The sequence below is a fragment of the Mus musculus genome, chromosome 6 (genome assembly GCF_000001635.26).
Source record: "Mus musculus strain C57BL/6J chromosome 6, GRCm38.p6 C57BL/6J".
Classification (NCBI taxonomy): domain Eukaryota; kingdom Metazoa; phylum Chordata; class Mammalia; order Rodentia; family Muridae; genus Mus; species Mus musculus.
Window position 1 is genome coordinate 68,912,735 of NC_000072.6, and position 22,318 is coordinate 68,935,052.

Genomic DNA, 22,318 nt, shown 5'->3' on the forward strand with positions numbered 1-22,318 from the left:
TTCTTTTCCTCAGGCTTCTTAACATTTTCATTCCTGCCATTCTTTCAGACAGAAACAATTATGGGTCAGAGTTTTGACTGTGATATGGCAACTTTACCCCTTTCTTGATGACTTGTCTTTCTGCTGGAGGTGGACTCTACAAGTTCCCTCTCACCACTGTAGGGCATTTTAACTAGGGTCCCTCCCTTTGAGTGCTGAGAGTCTCTCACCTCCCTAGTCTCTGGTACATTCTGGAAGGTCCCCTCAGTGTCTTACCTTTTGAGGTTGCCTGTTTCCATTCTTTCTGCTGGCCCTCTGGGCTTCAATCGTTTTCCCCGACCCAATACCAGCTCCTGATCCACTCTCTGCTTCTCCCATCTCCTTTCTTTCCCAGGACCCTTCCTCCCTCCACACTTGTGGTTGATTTCCCCTCCCTCCAAAGTGGGACTGGGGCATCATAATGTCCTGATTATGGCCCTGCAGCTTGTTGATATTTTTAAGTTTTGTTTCTGTATCTTGGGTATTCTGTACTTTTGGGGGGGGGCTAATAGCCAGTTATTAGTGAGTACGTAGCATGCATATCCTTTTGGGTCTGAGTTACCTCACTTAGGATGACAAAGATTTCCATCCATTTGCCTGCAAATCTGAGGGTGCCCTCATTCTTAATAGCTGAGTAGTATTCCATTGTGTAAATGAAATACACATTTTCTGTATCCATTCTTCTGTCATCAGACTTTGAGATTTTTTTCCTAGCTTCTGGCTATCACAACTACTTGTTTTCTATTTTTTTTTCAAATGATAAATTTTTATTCATCTATTTTTATTAGGTATTTTCTTCATTCACATTTCCAATGCTTTCCCAAAAGTCCCCCATACCCTCCCTCCGACTCCCCTACCCACCCACTCACACTTCTTGGCCCTGGCGCTCCCCTGTACTGAGGCATATAAAGTTTGCAAGTCCAATGGGCCTCTCTTTCCAATGATGGCCGACTAGTCAGCCATCTTCTGCTACATATGCAGCTAAAGACTCGAACTCTGGGGGGGGGGGGGAGTATGGGTTAGTTCATATTGTTCTTCCACCTATAGGGTTGCAGACCCCCTTAGCTCCTTGGGTACTTTCTCTAGCTCCTCCATTGGGGGCCCTGTGATCCATCCAATAGCTGAATTGAGCATCCACTTCTGTGTTTGCTAGGCCCTGGCATAGCTTCATAAGAGAAAGCTATATCTGGGTTCTTTCAGTAAAATTTTGTTAGTGTATGCAATGGTATCAGTATTTGGAGGCTAATTATGGGATGGATCCCTGGGTATGGCTGTCTCTAGATGGTTCATCCTTTCGTCTCAGCTCCAAACTTTGTAACTCCTTCCATGGGTGTTTTGTTTCCAATTCTAAGAAGGGGCAAAGTGTCCACACTTTGGTCTTCGTTCTTCTTGAGTTTCATGTTTTGCAAATTGTATCTTGTATCTTGGGTATTCTAAGTTTCTGGGCTAATATCCACTTATTAGTGAGTACATGTGATGTGAGTTCTTTTGTGACTGAGTTACCACACTCAGGATGATGCCCTCCAGGTCCATCCATTTGGCTAGGAATTTAATAAATTCATTCCTTTTAATAGCTGAGTAGTACTCCATTGTGTAAATGTATCACGTTTTCTGAATTCATTCCTCTGCTGAGGGACATCTGGGCTCTTTCCAGCTTCTGGCTATTATAAATAAGGCTGATATGAACATAGTGGAGCATGTGTCCTTCTTACTGGTTGGAACATCTTCTGGATATATGCCCAGGAGAGGTATTGCGGGATCTTCCAGTAGTACTATGTCCAATTTCTGAGGAACCACCAGACTGATTTCCAGAGTGGTTGTACAGGCTTGCAATCCCACCAACAATGGAGGGGTATTCCTCTTTCTCTACATCCTGGCCAGAATCTACTGTCACTTGAATTTTTTATCTTAGCCATTCTGACTTGTGTAAGGTAGAATCTCAGGGTTGCTTTGATTTGCATTTCCCTGATGATTAAGGATGCTGTGATCTAAACAGTCCTATATCCCTTAAAGAAATAGAAGCAGTCATTAGTAGTCTCCCAACCAAAAAAAAAAAAAAAAAAAAAAGCCCAGGACCAGATGGGTTTAGTGCAGAGATCTATCAACCCTTTAAAGAAGATCTAATTCCAGTTCTTCAAAAACTATTCAACAAAATAGAAGGAGAAGGTCCCTTACCCATTTCATTCTATGAAGCCATAATTACTTTGATACCTAAACCACAGAAAGACCCAACAAAGATAGAGAACTTCAGACCAATCTCCCTTATGAATATCGATGCAAAAATACTCAATGAAAGTCTCCCTAACCAAATCCAAGAACACATCAAAACAATCATCCATCCTGACCAAGTAGGTTTCATTTCAGGGATGCAGGGATGGTTTAATATATGGAAATCCATCAACATAATCCAGTATATAAACAAACTCAAAGACAAAAACCACATGATCATCTCGTTAGATGCGGAGAAAGCATTTGCCAAAATCCAACCCCCATTCATGTTAAAAGTCTTGGAAAAATCAGGAATTCGAGGCCCATACCTAAACATGATAAAAGCAATCTACAGCAAACCAGTAGCCAACATCAAAGTAAATGGTGAGAAGCTGGAAGCAATCCCACTAAAATCAGGGATTAGAGAAGGCTGCCCACTTTCTCCCTACCTCTTCAACATAGTATTTGAAGTCCTAGCCAGAGCCATTTGACAACAAAAGGAGATCAAGGGGATACAAATTGGAAAGAAAGAAGTCAAAATATCACTTTTTGCAGGTGGTAGTATATATAAGTGACACTAAAATCTCCACCAGAGAACTCCTAAACCTGATAAACAGATTCAATGAAGTAGCTGGATATAAAATTAACTCAAACAAGTCAATGTCCTTTCTCTACACAAAGGATAAACAGGTTGTTTTCTAATCTTAATGTTATTATAGTTCTAGGGTTGGTGATATTGACTGAATATATATGTGATTGTGCTGCCATCTAGCTGTTAAGATAGCCAAAATGAAGGCAGGGTTGCATAATGTCCATTTTGGAGTCTAGAAGAAATACTACATTTACAGTGATGTGTGCCAAGTAGTTGTGTGTTTAGAAAAATAAACAGTACAATGACAAGTGGGGCAATTCTTTTCTTCCAGTAGTTATAGACATAATGAAAATTAATGTTAATACAGACACATTCACACAAATACCATATTTCTTGTCATTATGAAATGAAAAACATAGACATTACCTATTATCTGTTTTACAGTGAGATTACAAAAAAGATTAAATAATATAGAACTTAGTTTTGGAAATTATGGTACCACTTCATTTAATATAAAGCCATAATATAAAGAACCGTAGAATAACCAATGAAGTTTTAAAAGGATGGTACACTATGATGTTATTTTGTAATCGTGTGGCTGCTCTTGAGTTATAGATTGTGGCGACTGCTCACAATCAAGGGAGAGTAGTGATACCATTTACTATGATATAGTACATGTTAAATACTTGCAATCGGAAATCAGGCTTTCATTAAAAAATGCAATAATTTGGTAGCTTTATAAATAGGAAATGTTACTTACCTGATGTACTGAATGTATAATTGGTAAGTTAAGAAACATTATATTGATTATCTCTATCATTTCAACACCAACTGAACTGTATAGACCTCACTGAGATTCCCCACCTGGCATAGCTGCTATTTTTCATTCTTAAATGGGAGACAGCTTGCCAAAATTGTATTATGGTGTACAAACAGTGCAGTTTTTTCATATTTACATCTTTATCTTTTATTTTTTTTGTAAATTTTGTCATCTCTTTGATCTGAAATTCGATTAAGGATTAGGTTGAGTTATTTTATAATCATTTTCTTAACTTTTAGCCACATACTGTTTGCCGCATAAATACATACAAATCCACACACAGTCCTTGATCTTTCTCAGCTTCATGCTTTCATATTCCCCTCTATTTATACATAAATACAGTTTGGTCAATTCATATATTTTAGATAAGTAATATGCAACTTCTCTTTGTAACAGATAGAAACTATTCTTAAAAAAAAACCAACAATATGAACTAACCAGTACCCCCCAGAGCTATGTCTCTAGTTGCATATGTAGCAGAGGATGATCTAGTCAGCCATCAATGGGAGGAGAGGCCCTTGGTATTACGAAGATCATATGCCCCAGTACAGGGGAATGCTAGGGCCAGGAAGTGGGAGTTGGTAGGATGGGGAGCAGGTTGGGGGGGGGGGTTGGGGATAGCATTTGAACTGTAAATGAAGAAAATATCTAATAAACAATGCCTTGATTAAAAAAAAACACAAATGATCAAAATGCAGAGATTTGGAGATCATGTGGTAACCATTCCCAAATGATCAAATGACAACACAATTACTTCACCTATACCCCAGGGATAGAAACACAGTGGGTAGAAATATTTCAAGTGCCAGAGAAGTTGTAGATTTTCTCTAAGATTTTGTGATGATTTGAAAATGCTCAGCCCAGGGAGTGGCACTATTAGAAAGTTGGGCCTTTGGAGTAGGCGTGTCACTATGGGTATGTCTTTAAGACCCTCATGCTAACTGCCTGGGAGCCAGTATTCTGCTAGGAGCCTTAAGATGAAGATGTTGAACTCTCAGCTCCTCCTGCACCATACTTGACTGGATGCTGCAATGTTCTCACCTTGAAGATAATGGACTAAACCTTGGAACCTGTAAGAAAGCCCCAATTAAATGGTGTCCTTATAAGAGCTTCTTTGGTCATGGTGTCTGTTCACAGCAGTAAAACTCTAACTAAGAAAGACTGTGTCTCCTAGAAACACCAGAGAAGCTGTACCCAGATGGTCCAATGGTTGGTTCATAAACAAGACTTGAGCAAGGATGACTCCTGCATACATACAAACATTGAAATGGGAATTCTTGTGGGGATTCTGCCCTAGATAAAGAACTATGGGTAACAGGAAAATCAGAGAATAGGAGAATTAGTTCTCTTAACTGAAATAGACCCCCTGGGTTGGTTTTCCAATATCAAGTGATCAGCAAAACAGGGCTAATATTTTTAACTCTCTATTTTCCACTTTTCTTTACCCCAAAGGACACTAGCAATAGGGAAAGTGATTTTCTGAGTTTTGTTTGATGGAACATGTCTGGGGACCCTAGACCTTCTCTTCCTGCTACATTTGTACCTGATATAATCTGTCTTCAAGGTAAAATGATCTGAATATTACAACATAAAAATAATACAGGCTATTGCTACTGGTATTGGATTCTTAATAAAACTTGTAGTAGGACTGTATTGATGAGTAGAATACACATTTGGGGCACAAGACATAACAAAATCAAGTTGCTATGGACAAAGGACCTTCTAATAAAATACTAAAGCTGGATAAATCACCCTTTCTATGGTGTGATGTCATTTTATAATACATGAAGATTTTCTGATAATGGAACATTTATGTAAACATACAAATGTTCATATATTTGTTTTCTATATTTTTGTTTACTTTGGTTATTGATAATTAATTTTAATTAATCAGAAGTCAATTGAGAAATACATGACTTGTCAGAATGATGACAGAACCAGAACTGAATGCTTAGGTTGATATGGGACATCTAACTTATGTCTCTCTCTCTTAAGTATCAGAAATTGTCATGGAATAGGTGTAGATCAAATGAAAAACCCTGAAAATAAGAAGGAGGGCTGTGAAATCCTGTCTTCTGGACATGTTATGATTATTGCAATCATGAACTCATGAAGCAGTGATTGTCTACAAGATCATGGCAGTCAAAATCCTGGTCTAGATGACAAGTTCACCTTCAGGACTCAACATATGCTGAGCAGTTAGTGCTATCATGGTTTCTGGAGATGCAGAACCATTAGTACTAGAGAATATAGAAACTTATACTGCTACCATGTTTCAGAAGTAGGACCCACATCCATGCACATGTAGATAACACTAACTAGCGTAAGTAGATTATAAAGAGATAGGTGTGAGGAAATTTGGGAAGATGGTTGTATTGCAGGGATATAAAAAGTAAGAAAGGGAAGAAATGAGGATAGATATGATAATACTTTGCTGTGTAGTGGTATCAAACTCAACAATAAAGTTTTTTTTTTTAAAGACTTTCATTCTAATGCAGAGGCTGACTCCAATTTATCAGTCTTCTCCACTCACCCTCTTCATTGCTGTTACCACAGGAAAAAACAACACATCAACTCTTAATTCCTTTTATCCTCCAATATAATTCTAGGTTTTCTTTGTTTCTTTTCTAGTTTGGACTTACATTATCTGTAGCAGAAATCTCTCTGTCCTTTTCAGTATGCTTGTCAGTCTTCTCATACTGTATTTTTCCTCTTTGATTTTACACTTCTCATTTTTTTTTAAATTTTTGTGTCTTTAAACTAGTATTCATTGCTACTACTTTATTATTGTTTTGTGTGTGTTTTGAAGTGTTGGGTCGTGGTGATTAGTGTTTATGCTTCCCATTTAAGGCACGGAGGACTCTAATCATTTCTCTGAAATTGGCCACTCTTCCATGTCAGCAAATTTGTGAAAAGAGGCCGGCCTAAAGATAGATAGTCTTCAGAAAAGGCAGATAAACTTGACTCTGAACACTCCTGGGAAAGCAATTTTGTAAATTCTGTAGTATAACCTATCACACTTGCTTCCTTTCCCCAAACACTTGATAGCTATACAGGGATGAACCAACTGTAGGGTTGCTTATGCACACACAGTGAACAGGTCCTCAAACCTGAGGACTTAAGAATGAATTGAGGGCCACCTGGTCCTAGCTGCTGGAGCAGACCCATAGTTGGTCTGCTCCTGTAAAGATTCCATATCCCAACCCATCCTAGAAGAACTGCTGCATTCTGAGCAGTTGGTAAAAAGCCTTATCCCCATGCTCAGTATTGGAGTTGCTGCTGGGACCCTGTTGGACTCTGCAACCATCATCCACCAAAACCCCGCCCTTCCGAATACCACTCCCCTTACTTCCTTCCTTCTCACCCGTTCCACCTGGTCCTTGCTTCTAGGGCAGACTCATAGTTGCTCTGCTTCAGTGAAGACTCCAATTCCCAACACATCCTAGAGGACCCACTACACTCAGAGCAGTTGATTGCTGGTTGGTCTGCTTCAGTTAAGACTCCATATCCCAGTACATCCTAGAGGACCCTCTGCTCTCAGAGCAGTTGAGGATCAGCTGCACTCAACGCAGTTGGACAACAGCTTAACTGCTCCATCGAATACCCAAGAGTCTGAAGGCCTGCATGAGATCTACTGCAGCCAGCTCAACAGATCTGCCCCAGTGAAGAGCCCCCAGTTGGAAGGCCCCACAGGTGGTCTGATACAGCCAGGGACACAAGCCTAACAGGAGACATGAAGTAACCCAAGAACAAAAGAGACAGACTCCATACAGTCTCCCAGATCAACAAATGCCAAGGATATCCAGATAGCAAAAGGCAAGCACAAGACAATAAACAAAAGAAACAAAATATGTAGGCATCAACAAAACCCAGTTCTCCCACCAGAGCAAGCCCTGAATACAACAAAGCACCTGAAAATTGAAATCTGCCTTAAATCCTACCTCATGAAGATAATAGAGTCCTTTAAGAAGGATATCAATGTTCTGTAGATATCTGTCAGATCCATTTGTTTCATAACTTCTGTTAGTTTCACTGTGTCCCTGTTTAGTTTCTGTTTCCATGATCTGTCCATTGATGAAAGTGGTGTGTTGAAGTCTCCCACTATTATTGTGTGAGGTGCAATGTGTGCTTTGAGCTTTACTAAAGTTTCTTTAATGAATGTGGCTGCCCTTGTATTTGGAGCATAAAGATATTCAGAATTGAGAGTTCCTCTTGGAAGATTTGACCTTTGATGTGTATGAAGTGCCCCTCCTTGTCTTTTTTGATGACTTTGGGTTGGAAGTTGATTTTTTTTATTTAAATATTTTTATTACATATTTTCCTCAATTACATTTCCAATGCTATCCCAAAAGTCCCCCATAACTTCCCCTCCCACTCCCCTACCCACCCATTCCCACTTTTTGGCCTTAGGACTCCCCTCTACTGGGGCATAAAAAGTTTGTATGTCCAGTGGGGCTCTCTTTCCAGTGATGGCCGACTAGGTCATCTTTTGATACATATGCAGCTAGAGTCAAGAGCTCCGGGGTACTGGATAGTTCATAATGTTGTTGCACCTACAGGGTTGCAGATCTCTTTAGCTCCTTGGATACTTTCTCTAGCTCCTCCATTGGGGGCCCTGTGATCCATCCAATAGCTGACTGTGAGCATCCACTTCTGTGTTTGCTAGGCCCCGGCCTAGTCTCACAAGAGACAGCTATATCAGGGTCCTTTCAGCAAACTCTTCCTAGTGTATGCAATGGTGTCATCGTTTGGAGGCTGATTATGGGATGAATCCCTGGATATGGCAGTCTCTGGATGGTCCATCCTTTTGTCTCAGCTCCAAACTTTGTCTCTGTAACTCCTTCCATGGGTGATTGTTCCCAATTCTAAGAAGGGGCAAAGTGTCCACACTTTGGTCTTCGTTCTTCTTCAGTTTCATATGTTTTGCAAATTGTATCTTATATCTCGCTATACTAAGTTTCTGGGCTAATATCCACTTATCAGTGAGTAGATATTATTTGAGTTCTTTTGAGATTGTGTTACCTCATTCAGGATGATGCCCTCCAGGTCCAACCATTTGGCTAGGAATTTCATAAATTCATTCTTTTTAATAGCTGAGTAGTACTCCATTGTGTAAATGTACCACATTTTTTGTATCCATTCCTCTGTTGAGGAGCATCTGGGTTCTTTCCAGCTTCTGGCTATTATAAATAAGGCTGCTATGAACATAGTGGAGCATGTGTCCTTCTTACCTGTTGAAACGTCTTCTGGATATATGCCCAGAAGAGGTATTGTGGGATCGTCCAGTAGTACTATGTTCAATTTTGTGAGGAACCGCCAGACTGATTTCCAGAGTGGTTGTACAAGCTTGCAATCCCACCAACAATGGAGGAGTGTTCCCCTTTCTCCACATCCTCGCCAGCATCTGCTGTCACCTGAATTTTTGATGTTAGCTATTCTGACTGGTGTGAGATGAAATCTCAGGGTTGTTTTGATTTGAATTTCTCTGATGATTAAGGATGCTGAACATCTTTTCAGGTGCTTCTCAGCCATTCGGTATTCCTCAGGTAAGAATTCTTTGTTTAGCTCTGAGCCCCATTTTTTAATGGGGTTATTTGATTTTCTGGAGTCCACCTTCTTGAGTTCTTTATATATTTTGAATATTAGTTCCCTACCTGATTTAGGATAGGTAAAGATCCGTTCCCAATCTTTTGGTGGCCTTTTGTCTTATTGATGGAGTCTTTTGCCTTACAGAAGCTTTGCAGTTTCATGACGTCCCATTTGTCAATTCTCAATCTTATAGCATAAGCCATTGCTGTTCTATTCAGAAATTTTTCCCCTGTGCCCATATCTTCGAGGCTTTTCCCCACTTTCTCCTCTATAAATTTCAGTCTTTCTGGTTTTATGTGGAGTTTCTTGATCCACTTAGATTTGACCTTAGTACAAGGAATTAGGAATGGATCGATTCACACTCTTCTACATGATAAACACCAGTTGTGCCAGCACCAATTGTTGAAAATGCTGTCTTTCTTCCACTGGATGGTTTTAGCTCCCTTGTCGAAGATCAAGTGACCATAGGTGTGTGGGTTCATTTCTGGGTCTTCAATTCTATTCCATTGGTCTACTTGTCTGTCACTATACCAGTTTCATGCAGTTTTTTTTTATCACAATTGCTCTGTAGTAAAGATTTAGGTCAGGCATGGTGATTCCACCAGAGGTTCTTTTATCCTTCAGATGAGATTTTGCTTTCTTAGGGTTTTTGTTATTCCAGACGAACTTGCAGATTGCTCTTTCTAATTCGTTGAAGAATTGAGTTGGAATTTTGATGGGGATTGCAATGAATCTGTAGATTGCTTTTGGCAAGATAGCCATTTTTACAATGTTGGTCCTGCAAATCCATGAGCATGGGAGATCTTTCCGTCTTCTGAGATCTTTAATTTCTTTCTTCAGAGACTTGAAGTTCTTATTTTACAGATCTTTCACTTCCTTAGTTAGAGTCATGTCAAGATATTTTATAGTATTTGTGACTATTGAGAAGAGTGTTGTTTCCCTATTTTCTTTCTCAGCCTGTTTATTCTTTGTGTAGAGAAAGGCCATTGACTTGTTTGAGTTAATTTTATATCCAGCTACTTCACCAAAGCTGTTTATCAGGTTTAGGAGTTCTCTGGTGGAATTTTTAGGGTCACTTATATATAGTATAATATCATCTGCAAAATTGATACTTTGACTTCCTCTTTTCCAATTTGTATCCCCTCAATTTCCTTTTGATGTCGAATTGCTCTGGCTAGGACTTCAAGTCCTTCCAAGGTTCATCCCAAGGATGTAAGGTTGGTTTATATGTGAAAATCCATTAACATTATCCACTATATAAAAAAACTCAATGGGAAAAATCATATAATCCTCTACTTAGATGCTGAAAAAGCATTTGACAAAATACAACAACCCTTCATGTTAAAAGTATTGGAGTGATCAGAAATTCAAGGCCCATACTTAAACATAATAAAAGCAATTTACTGCAAACCAATAACCAATATCAAATTAAATGGAGACATACTTAAGCAATCCACAGAAATCAGGGACAAGACAAAGAAGCCCACTCTCACCAAATCTGTTCAGTATAGTACTAGAAGTGTTAGCTAGAACAATAAGACAACAAAAAGATATCAAGGGGATACATATTGGTACAAAAGAAATAAAAGTATCACTATTTGCAGATTATATGATATATATATGATTGGGAAAATTGCCATCCCTGACCATTACTACTAAACAATATCATAAAAACTGAATGGTATTGGTACAGAGACAGACATATTGATCAATGGGAGAGTTCAACACCCAGAAATAAAAAACACACAATTACTGTCACATGATTTTTGATGTAGTCTCCAAAAATACACAATGGAAAAAAGAAAGCATAGCATCTTCAATAAATGGTGTTGGTCTAACTGGCTATCTGTATGTAGAATAATGAAAATATACCCATATTTGTTACGTTGTACAAAGTTCAAGTCCAAGTGGATCAAGGACCTCAACATAAAACTAGATACACTAAATCTAATAGAAGAGAAAGTGGGAAAGAACCATGAACTCATTGGCACAGGGGGAGATTTCCTACACAGAAATCCAATGGCTCATACTCTAAGATCAAAAATTGATAAATGGAACCTCATAAAACTGGAAAACTTCTGTAAGACAAAGGACATAGTCAGTAAATCAAATTGGCAAGCTAGAGTTTGGGAAAAATATCTTCATTAACCCCACATCCAATAGAGGGATAATATACCAATATATATAAAGAACTCAAGAAGTTAAACCAAAAACCAAAAAACCAAACAACACAATCAAAAAATTGGATATAGAACTAAACTGAGAATTCACAACTGAAATATCTTGAATGACTGTGAAGCAGCTAAAGAAATGTTCAAAGTCCTTAGGGATCAAAGAAATGCAAATCAAAACAACCCTGAGATTCCACCTTATACCAGTCAGAATAGCTAAGATCAAAACCTAAGGGGGCAACACATGTTGGAGAGGATGTGGTGAAAGAGGAACACTCCTCCATTGCTGGTGGGATAGCAAACTGGTACAACCACTCTGGAAATCAATCTGGAGGTTTCTCAAATAATTGGAAATATTTCTACCTGAAAACTCTGCTACACCACTCTTAGGCATATACCCAAAAGATGGCCCATCATGACACAGGGGCACATGTTCCACTATATTCATAAAGACCTTATTTGTGATAGCCAGAAGATGGAAACATCTTAGATGCCCCATGACAGAAGAATGGATACAGAAAATGTGGTCCATTTACACAATGGAATACTACTCAGCTGTAAAGAACAAGGATATCCTGAGTTTTGCAGGCAAATGGATGGAACTAAATAATATCATCCTGAGTGAGGTAACTCAGACCCAAAAGGAAATGCATGGTATGTACTCATTAATAAGAGGATATTAGCCAAACAACATCAACAACAAAAACCATACAGAATACACAAGATACAGTCCACAGAATTCAAAAAGCTCAACAAGCTGAAGTGCTCTAGAGATGAAACCTCAATCTCACTTGGAGAGAGAAGAAAGCAATCATAAGTGGGGAGGGAGGGAGGAACTTGGAAGGGAAAGAGGATGGGGGTGGGGGAACCTGATCTGTTATTGGGTGAGGAAAAACAACTGAAGCCCTGAGGGCCTGCAGAAAGAATGTAAACAGGCAACCTCAGCAAATAGAAGATTGGGGGGACCACCCAGACTACACTAGAGATCTGTGAGCTGAGAGACTCCCAGGTCTCACAGGGAGGGACCTTTGATGAAATGCTTAACAGTAGGGAGAGGAAACCTATAAAGCCTACCTCAGCAGAAAGACAGGACATCAAGTGAATTCCTTTGTAGATAAATATAAATACTTATCCCAAATTTTATTGAGAATAATAATCATAAACTAGCAAGAGAAAACTTATTTTGAACTTTGGTTTTGTATTTACATATGTATATGTCTGTATGCCATGTGTATATTCCAGTGTCTAGACAAAAGTGTAGAATCTCCTGAACTGCAGGCATTGCAGTACCTTGAGTGTCACCAAGTGTGAATGCTGAGGGCCACCCTTAGTTCTTCTGCATGAACTGCTAGTTCTCTTTAATCTCTAATCATCATTCACTTCAGTCTTAATAACTCTGTCTGGATGAATAATGAGTTTATCCTTGTTATTTACATAGCAATGATGCAGTATAGTCCTAAATTTGGAGAAATGCCTCAGATTCTTCCTACTAGTCTTCTATTCTATAGAGTTGTGAGCTCATAACAGAAGTCATACAAATATTGACCTAGAATGCTACCTAATACTGAAACAGTAAAAGTACTAACAGGATCAAATAACCTGAGATACAAATCAAACCAGACTCATGGGAAGTTACACAATTGTGTTGTCTCAATCCTATCTCTTTTCAGACATTCTTCTGGTTTTGTAGCAAGTTACCATACCATGTGAATGATTCTTCTATTGTTTTTTTTTTGTTATTTTTGTTTATTTTTGGGTAGGGGGGTTGGTCTATCATGTACATCTATACATGTTGATTTGCAATGAGGTACAGCTTCTCTAGCTAGGGTTTGAGACAAATCTCACAGCAACACAAATGAAGCCAAGAGTATCACTAAAAACTGAGATTTTCTAATATGTCTTGGTACATGTTCTGAATAAGAACCTTTGCTTAATAAATGTGATGAATCTTTTCTTTTGATTGTTGTGTTTTGTACCCACTATCGACAGTCAAGGTAACAGAACACTAGATTAAAGCTTTGCTTATTTTCATATCTATAATATCAGAAATATGCTATGTAACTTATATGGTGTGAGTGTATGTGTGTGTGTGTGTGTGCATGGATTTTGTCTACTTCTGTGTGTGCACATTGTTTGTGTGTGTTTGTGTGTGTTTGTGTGTGTGTGTGTGTGTGTGTGTGTGTGTGTGTGTGTGTGTGTGTGTGTGTGAAATATATATTTAAAGGAAAGGAATTATAGGAGAAGAATTGGTTTTCCCTGGATAAAGAACTTCTCAGGACATTGATAGGATAGAATTTTCTGTTATACTTCAGGCATCTTCTACGAGAGGGAACCACAAGAAGTCCTTTTCCCCTTTTTTTAGTCTCCTGTGAGGTAAAGAGGAACAAAGAACACAAATTTGAAATAAAGAGATTTTGTTGTTTGAAGAGGTCTATTCTACTGAAGGAATCTATTGGCCCTCTGGGATTGCAACAGTATTAACTGTAAGAATACAGTGTACCCTAAGGGCCACTATGCAAAACACACTATGTTAGAACTGAAAGTATGTGGTTATTAAGAAGACAACGTCTGTTTCTATTCTTCTTAACTATATCATTAGATGTGATAAATTGCACTTTCTGTGGTGCACATGACAAAATAGTTTATAATTGGAAATGAATGAATTCTAGGATCATTGTAGTGAAAAAAACTTAGAGACACAAGATCACAATAATGAGAATCGTGTTTAAGGAAGTCTGAAGAATAAAAGTCACAAACAGAAACCCTGAGACTTTATCCATCCTTTGGATAAATGAAGAAGAGTAAAAGGAATAATTTTGTTTGTCATAGTCACACTTGAACACAAATGTAGCTTTTATTAAGTATTGTAAGTTGCAGAGTGCAGACTGGAGGAGATCATATATAACGCAAAGCTTTTCTTTTAAAAAAATGTTGTATATCCAAATAGTTTTTGCATCAAAGATCATTCAGAGCCAGTTACAAACTGGTATATGCTGCCAATGTTCCACATCCTAAAGCATAACTTCCACCATACTTTTTCCTTTTAGCTAAATATTCCATTGAGTTTCATTTTTAAATCTGTTTTTCCTTAATCTCACTCCCTCCTTTTAATTTTTACAATATGTAATTTTGGTCTACAACGAATGAAATGTCTGGTGAACAGTATTCACAAGTAAATGAGTATTTGTACTGACATTTTATAACCCTAAACTCGTCATTGCATTGTAAAACTTTGTCCTTCATGGTACTTTATTGGGCCCCAAAGAATATATTATAGGTATCACTTTTTTTCTCTCTCTGGATGGGATGTGATCTCTTTTTCTAAGTGCCCGGCATGGTATTATCCACAGTACTGCAATTTAAAAAAATTGAAAAAGATGCTGAAATATAAGACAACAAAATTTTATATACTCAGCTTCTAACTTTGTGAGCTAAGTAAATCTCTTCTGTTACTAATGTGCATAACATCAGTCATTACTCTACAACCAAAAGAGAAATTTATACACAGATATAGGTCCAAAAGATATGCTGAGAAAGCATTAATTCTGTTCTTCTTATAAGTAGGATTACAGAAATCCCAGTAATATAAATAAAATAATATCAATGTCATATCCATATTCTAGTATGATTTTCTCTTCAAGGATTCAACCAATTCCTAATACAATCATAGAAGAGAACTTCTATCCAACACATAATCATTTAGGGAGAAACCAGAAGTCATAACAATGATAGTCTGTGCCTCTTTAGATATTAGGGCCCTCTTAGAATATGCTTTTGAAATGGATAAATCATTATCTTTTTAAAGAATTTGTAGTCTCTTAAACTAAATAATGCAAACTTAATATATCACATGGCATCATCTGAGAACATGTTGAGGAACTGGTGGACATACAATTCAGGCTTTACTATATGTTTTACAGCAATGACTTTTTACTATATCACTGCAAACAAACATGGTAATAGCACTGAGGCATCAACATATTTTCCGTTTATTCTTCCCATTGGTTCTGAACTGGGTTAATTGGCCTAAACTGAATTTTATACCCAGATGAGTATTTCAAACTTCCCATGTGATATGTACCAGACCCTTCAGTCTCTTTCCAATCAGAGTGTAATGATCTTGTCATTGTAAAGCTTCCTACCAGTTACTTAACAGATATCCTCCTCTTGACTTGTATGATCTTCTTTTTTTTATTATTACTTATTTTCCTCAATTACATTTCCAATGCTATTCCAAAAGTCCCCCACACCCCCCCACTCCCCTACCCACCCATTCCCATTTTTTGGCCCTGGTGTTCCCCTGTACTGGGGCATATAAAGTTTGCCTCTCCAATGGGCCTCTCTTTCCAGTGATGGTCGACTAGGCCATCTTTTGATACATAAGCAGCTAGAGTCAAGAGCTCCAGGGTACTGGTTAGTTCATAATGTTCCACCTACAGGGTTGCAGATCTCTTTAGCTCCTTGGATACTTTCTCTAGCTCCTCCATTGGGGGCCCTGTGATTCATCCAACAGTTGACTGTGAGCATCCACTTCTGTGTTTGCTAGGCCCCGGCCTAGTCTCACAAGAGACAGCTATATCACGATCTTTGCAACAAATGCTTGCTAGCGTATGCAATGGTGCCATCGTTTGGAGGCTAATTATGGAATGGATCCCTGGATATGGCAGTCTCTAGATGGTCCATCCTTTTGTCTCAGCTCCAAACTTTGTCTCTGTAACTCCTTCCATAGGTGATTGTTTCCAATTCTAAGAAGGGGCAAAGTGTCCACACTTTGGTCTTCGTTCTTCCTCAGTTTCATGTGTTTTGCTAATTGTACCTTATATCTCGCTATACTAAGTTTCTGGGCTAATATCCACTTATCAGTGAGTAGATATTATTTGAGTTCTTTTGAGATTGTGTTACCTCATTCAGGATGATGCCCTCCAGGTCCAACCATTTGGCTAGGAATTTCATAAATTCATTCTTTTTAATAGCTGAGTAGTACTCCATTGTGTAAATGTACCACATTTTTTGTATCCATTCCTCTGTTGAGGGGCATCTGGGTTCTTTCCAGCTTCTGGCTATTATAAATAAGGCTGCTATGAACATAGTGGAGCATGTGTCCTTCTTACCTGTTGAAACATCTACTGGATATATGCCCAGGAGAGGTATTGCAGGATCCTCTGGTAGTACTATGTCCAATTTTCTGAGGAACCACCAGACTGATTTCCAGAGTGGCTGTACAAGCTTGCAATCCCACCAACAATGGAGGAGTGTTCCTCTTTCTCCACATCCTCGCCTGCATCTGCTGTCACCTGAATTTTTTATCTTAGCCATTCTGACTGGTGTGAGATGGAATCTCATGGTTGATCTTCTTGACTGTATTCTATATTAGGTGTTTGGACATGCTCCAGTAGAGAGGGTACAGTATCCTCTGAATAGGGCAGATGCACTCTAAAAAGAACCAAAATTTCCACTACTTCTATCATAAACTTCATTTAAGTAATAAGTACCTTGCATTCATGATTACTCCATGGCTGTGAAAAATATCTCATAGATGCAAGATGGGGAATGATGTATCATTTTGGCTCATGTCTTCAGTTATCCCAGCTCATGAAGACATACTCAGGAAACACAGTGTGATGAAAGTAGATGACAGAAGTTTAAGTGGCTGTAATCAATGCACCCACAAGGATCTGCCTGCAGCTTCTTCAGCCTAGTACATATATAAAAGTGTCCAAGATCCACAACTATTGTAAAAAGCTGAGAATCAATTATTCAAAAGATGATACTTAGAGAATATTTTGGCCTCAAAAGAGTCACCTGACAAACCATCCAGAGACTGTCTTTCTAATTCCAATTCTGCATATCAAAACAGCTTCTAAGAATGTCTGTAGAGCTTTCTCATTTTTGATATATGACTCCCAACATATTGTTCTTAAAAAAAATCAGAGAATTTCTTTAAAAATTTTGTTGTTGAGACTAAAGAGGAATAAAGAGACTAAAGAACAAATAAGCCTCTGAGGTAGCTGTAACCTAACTGCACAGTTAATATCATAGCCTGACTATATTTGAGAATAAAAATGTATTAGCAGATGGAAGCTATGAGAAGGCCAGCTGGACTTTGGTGGTTTATGTCATGGCTTGTGTCACTGTGGGAGGAGTACTCCAATACTGTTGACAGTAATAAGTAGCAACATCTTCAGTCTGAAGACTGGTAATGCTGAGAGTGTAATCCTTTCCAGATCCACTGCCACTGAATCTTGAAGGAACCCCAGTTTCCAAACTGGTTGCACCAGATATTAAGAGCCTAGGAGCATTTCCTGGTTTCTGCTGATACCAGGCTAACCAATTATTAATGTGGTCACTTGCCTTGCAAGTAATGGTGACTCTGCCTCCTAGAGATACAGACAAGTAGGATGAAGATTGTGTCATCTGGATGTCACATATTATGCCTGTAAAGGGAAAGACAAAACAAATATATATGGTTAATCAAGACAGAATTACTTCCCAGCAGTTCAAAGTAGCAATGATTAGAAAGAAGCAAATGAATTCCAATGTCATTCTTCCTTACCTGTGATTCTGAACAGCAGGAAGAGCAGAAGTTGAGAAGGAAACTTCATGTTTCTGCTGTGACCTGACATTGATTCTTGCACTGGATTTGTCCAGACTAATAAGAAGTTCTAATTAATTTCAATGTCTACATGCAAATCAACTAGGCCTAGACTGAGGTTATCTCAGTAACTCAACTGGGTGTGTCCAGGTGTCCCAAATCAGACCAGAATATTGCATCCTTTGCTACTGGCAATGGTGTATTTTCTTACAAAATATATGTTAAACCATTTTCAGCATTGCAGTCTACAAGCACAAGAATTAATTCATTGTTTTCCATTTTATCAGGATCAGAGCGCAACTGTTTATACAAGACATAATACATATTAGAGTGTAGCTCTCAAATGTTTTTTTTATTACCATGATTCTATAAGGAATTGTTCCACTTGAAACAATCATTATAACATGCTTTTCAGAAACAGAAATATATTTAACATATTTTTGATAACTTGAGCACTCCTTTTCTTTTTATACTAAATATTTTGGTATCAATATACAAAATTATTTAAAAATATGCTATTACAGGAAGTGGAGATATGACACCACAATTAATAGGACTGGTTGCTCTTTTATGAGTCCCAATTTGGATTACCAGCACCAACATGTTTGACTGAGCCCTTTGTAACACAGTTCAGCAGGATCCAGAACCATTTTCTCTCGTTCATAGATACCAGGGACAGACTTGGTACAAATATATGCAGACAAAATACCCCCCCCACACACACACACAAGAAATAAATGAATCTTTTAACATTTTATGATAATTCTGTGTGTGCCTCTGTGTGTGTATGTGTGTGTGTGTGTGTGTGTGTGTGTGTGTGTGTGTGTGTGTGTGTGTGTTTGTGTGTGTGTGTGTAGATCATAGGACAACATAAGGGAGACAGTTCAATCATTGTGACATGGAAGTTACAGGATTGAAACTAGGTCTTCAAGTTTAGTGGCAAGTATCAATTCTGCCTGTCCTATTTCTTTATCCCTGTAATATTTCTTAATTGTGTGTCACTAATAGATCTCTCATGGCAAAATCTACAGGTATCATACTTAACAAATCACTCAATAAGCTATACTACATGTTGAGTTTGAATTTTTTTATTTGGTCAAGTCAACATATTTACTATTCTTATCCAACATTTCTTTACCAATGTTTTCTACAGTTACTCACTACATCAAGTGAGTAGTGATTCTGGTGATTTTAACAAAAATTTCTACTTCAAGAGCTGGAGAAGTGGTCAATGGTTAAGAGCACTAGCTGTTTTCCAGAGTTGCTGGATTCAGCAACCAAATTCCATTGGGCAGCACACAACCATCTCTAGTTTGGGGAGTTCCAGCACCATCTTCTGGCTTCCTTAGGTACTACATAAATGTGGTACATAGACATACATGTGAGCAAAGCACACAAAGACATAGAATAGTAACAAAATATGCTTTTTTCTTCATGTATAGACCATGTATTAATATAATGTGAACCTCTGAGTAATTCCTGGACTACTAGAATCAATTGTTTCCAGCAAGAAAGAGGACTAAGATCAGTTCCCTGTGTTTTTCCTCATCTATTCTCTATACTAGAGGTTCTCAGCCTTCCTAATGTTGTGATTCCTTAATAAAATTCCCCTTAATGTGGTGATCCCCAAACATAAAATTATATTGCTGAAAATCACTACTATATACTCAATCATATTCTGAAGGGTTCATGTGGGATTTTTCTTGATCATGACTTTGTGGAAAACAGACAGTTATGAAGTTCATATCATGTAGAAACATAAACAAACCTTCTTTTCTTGGGTAGGGAAACTTCCTCTCAGTAAATGATTTTGCAGTGAATCATCACTATTGCATTATTCATTTTATGTTTATTTGTAAAAGATTACATTATGCTGGTCAGTCATCAGTCTCTCATTCTATTTATCTATGACAATTTTCAGTTGCTGTCAATTGCTAGGTGAATTGTAGGTGAAAATGTGCTGGGCTGCAATTAAAGGAAAAAACTAACAGGATATTTTTGGGGCTGTAGAACTTTCTCTCTCTCTCTCTCTCTCTCTATATATATATATATATATATATATATATATATATATATATATATATATAAATTATTTAGAGCATATGAACCAAATGACCTGAGTTTGAACTCCAAATATCTGTGAGATGTTATAAGTTTCTTGAAATTTTTTATGTGTATGCTGTGAAACATGCACACAATATTTATACATATCATAGACTGAAGAAGGGTGAAGATGTGAAGAAGGATCAGAAGGTGTGAGATGGAGAAAAGGAGAAAGAAAAATAGAAGACAAAGAAGAAGAGGAAAAAGATAAAAAAGAGGAAGAGGAAAAGTAAAAAGAGGAAGAAAATGAAGAGGAGGGACAGGAAGAAGAAGCAGAAGCATCAGCAGGAGAATAGAAGAAGTAGAAGAAGAAGGAGGAGGAGAAGGAGAAAAAGAAGAAGGAGAAGATATGAACAATAACAAGAAGAATAAGAATTACAGCAAGAACAACAAGAACAAGAACAAGAAAGGTACAAGAAGAAAAATAATCTGGATTCTGATGTCAGCAAAAGATAATCCACCATTGGTAGATGCAGTGACACCAACATGGTAGGTGAAGTCAGTATCAAGGCAAGGAAAATGTAGATGATTCACTCAACCCAAGATGAGAAAGGATAGTAAGATGTGGACAGGTTAGAAAATAAACTGAGAAAAAAAGAGAGAAAAACAGGGTATAATATAACCTCAAAATCAAGTTTCAAATGCAAGTAAAAAAAAAATGTTTGAAAGAAGTTTCCTATACCTTGATAACTTTCAGATTATCCCTTCTATTAGGAGGGTTAGTTGGTCCTCTTCCGTTAAAATAACCAAGATTTTATCTCCCAATCATGCCTAGAAATCCAACTCCAATGTGATTATCTCACTGGTATGCCAAGAAATATATCTGTTTGGTTACTGTAGATATTTTGAGAGTGACAAATATTAATAAACATATTGATGAAAGACTGAAACTGAGGAGTCTTACAGAGGCAAAGTTACAAGCAGCTATGTCAAAACAGTGCTGCCAGTGAACAGGCACCTTGTTCTCTGTTGGTACACATCAGGGTAAGTTGTTTTTCCCAATGATATGCTGGAGCTAGAAAGCAATAAATCTGGATTCTCTCTTTGTCAACATGAAGAGGATGCAAAGGCCCTTGTGATACTTCAATGAGAATTCTGACCTCCAAGACTGTTATTTGAAAGGAAAGAAGACTATGCCAATTGATGGAACAGAAATAACTCAAAGCAAGGAAAAAAAAGGATTTTGTCACATGGGGTTATAATACTCTACCCAGGAACCATTAACTATTTAATAAAGCACAAGTCTCATAGATCAGAAACCACACTTTAAATTATCACGAAGCAAGAGGCTCTCAAAACTGTCAAACATATGGAGAGAGCATGTGGCAGATATTCCTTCATGACCAAGAATAAATGATGTGTAGTAGTGGTTAAAAAGGAAGATGTTGAAATTTCCATTATCTGGATCACTGATTGAAACATCTATAAAAGCACTCAAAAGTCTCATATAATGATGGAGTAACATGACAGTCATTATCTTAACATTAACCCATAGGTAACGAGTTCTAACTCCGAAGTCAGAGAATCAGAGATCAGAACATCCAATTCAAGGTGATTTCTCTTACAGTTTCTTCAACCAGATGAGCAATATCAGGATGGATTCATTTTTATACTTGGCATGCAGAGAGCCCAGTTTTTCATATGTGTTTTCTAAACAAAGGTCTTCAATTCTTGGAGACAAGTCTTTGAAATTCATTCAAAACCTACAATGTAAATACACTGTGTTATGGCTCATGGGAAAATTCTGCACAGGAACTTAGGGACAGTACAAACATTCCAATACTTTTAGCAAGTCATGATTTTAACTGAACACTGTAAGTATAATTGACATTCTGAGGTCTCAAATGTTTTCAGTTTGGGTATCATGAAAGGCAGCCTGTTTTTGTGGAGTGAGGCTTGCTCCGGAGACCCAGTAGAAAACTCTACTAGGGTCAAAACAGTGAGCCACGTTCCCAGAGACAGGTGCCTGATACCACAGAATCTCCAACTCCATAATTCTGTGACTATCATTCATGCAGACAAATCCCCAAGCTCCTGGCATTCTAGCTAGACTCCACCCTCACAGTTACCTGACAATAGCCAGCTGTGCTCCTCCTCACAGCTACCCTGCAACTGCAAGATAGCTCAGCCCACTTAAAAAGGGGCTGCTTGGCCCCTTCTCTCTTTCTCTTAAGCTCTCACCTCTCTTATTCTCATCTCTAGCTCTCCTTCTCTCTGTCCCATTC

The 22,318-nt window shown here is 38.0% G+C and overlaps 1 gene segment (V, D, J or C) and 1 further gene; one reads left to right on the forward strand and one right to left on the reverse strand.

The window, feature by feature from the left end:
- Positions 1-22,318, forward strand: part of Igk (immunoglobulin kappa chain complex) — a 3,171,119-nt gene that overhangs the window by 1,357,099 nt on the left and 1,791,702 nt on the right.
- On the reverse strand, positions 17,535-18,000 carry Igkv13-85 (immunoglobulin kappa chain variable 13-85). The segment is given in 2 exon segments: positions 17,535-17,832; positions 17,952-18,000. Coding segments are annotated over 2 exon segments (347 nt in total).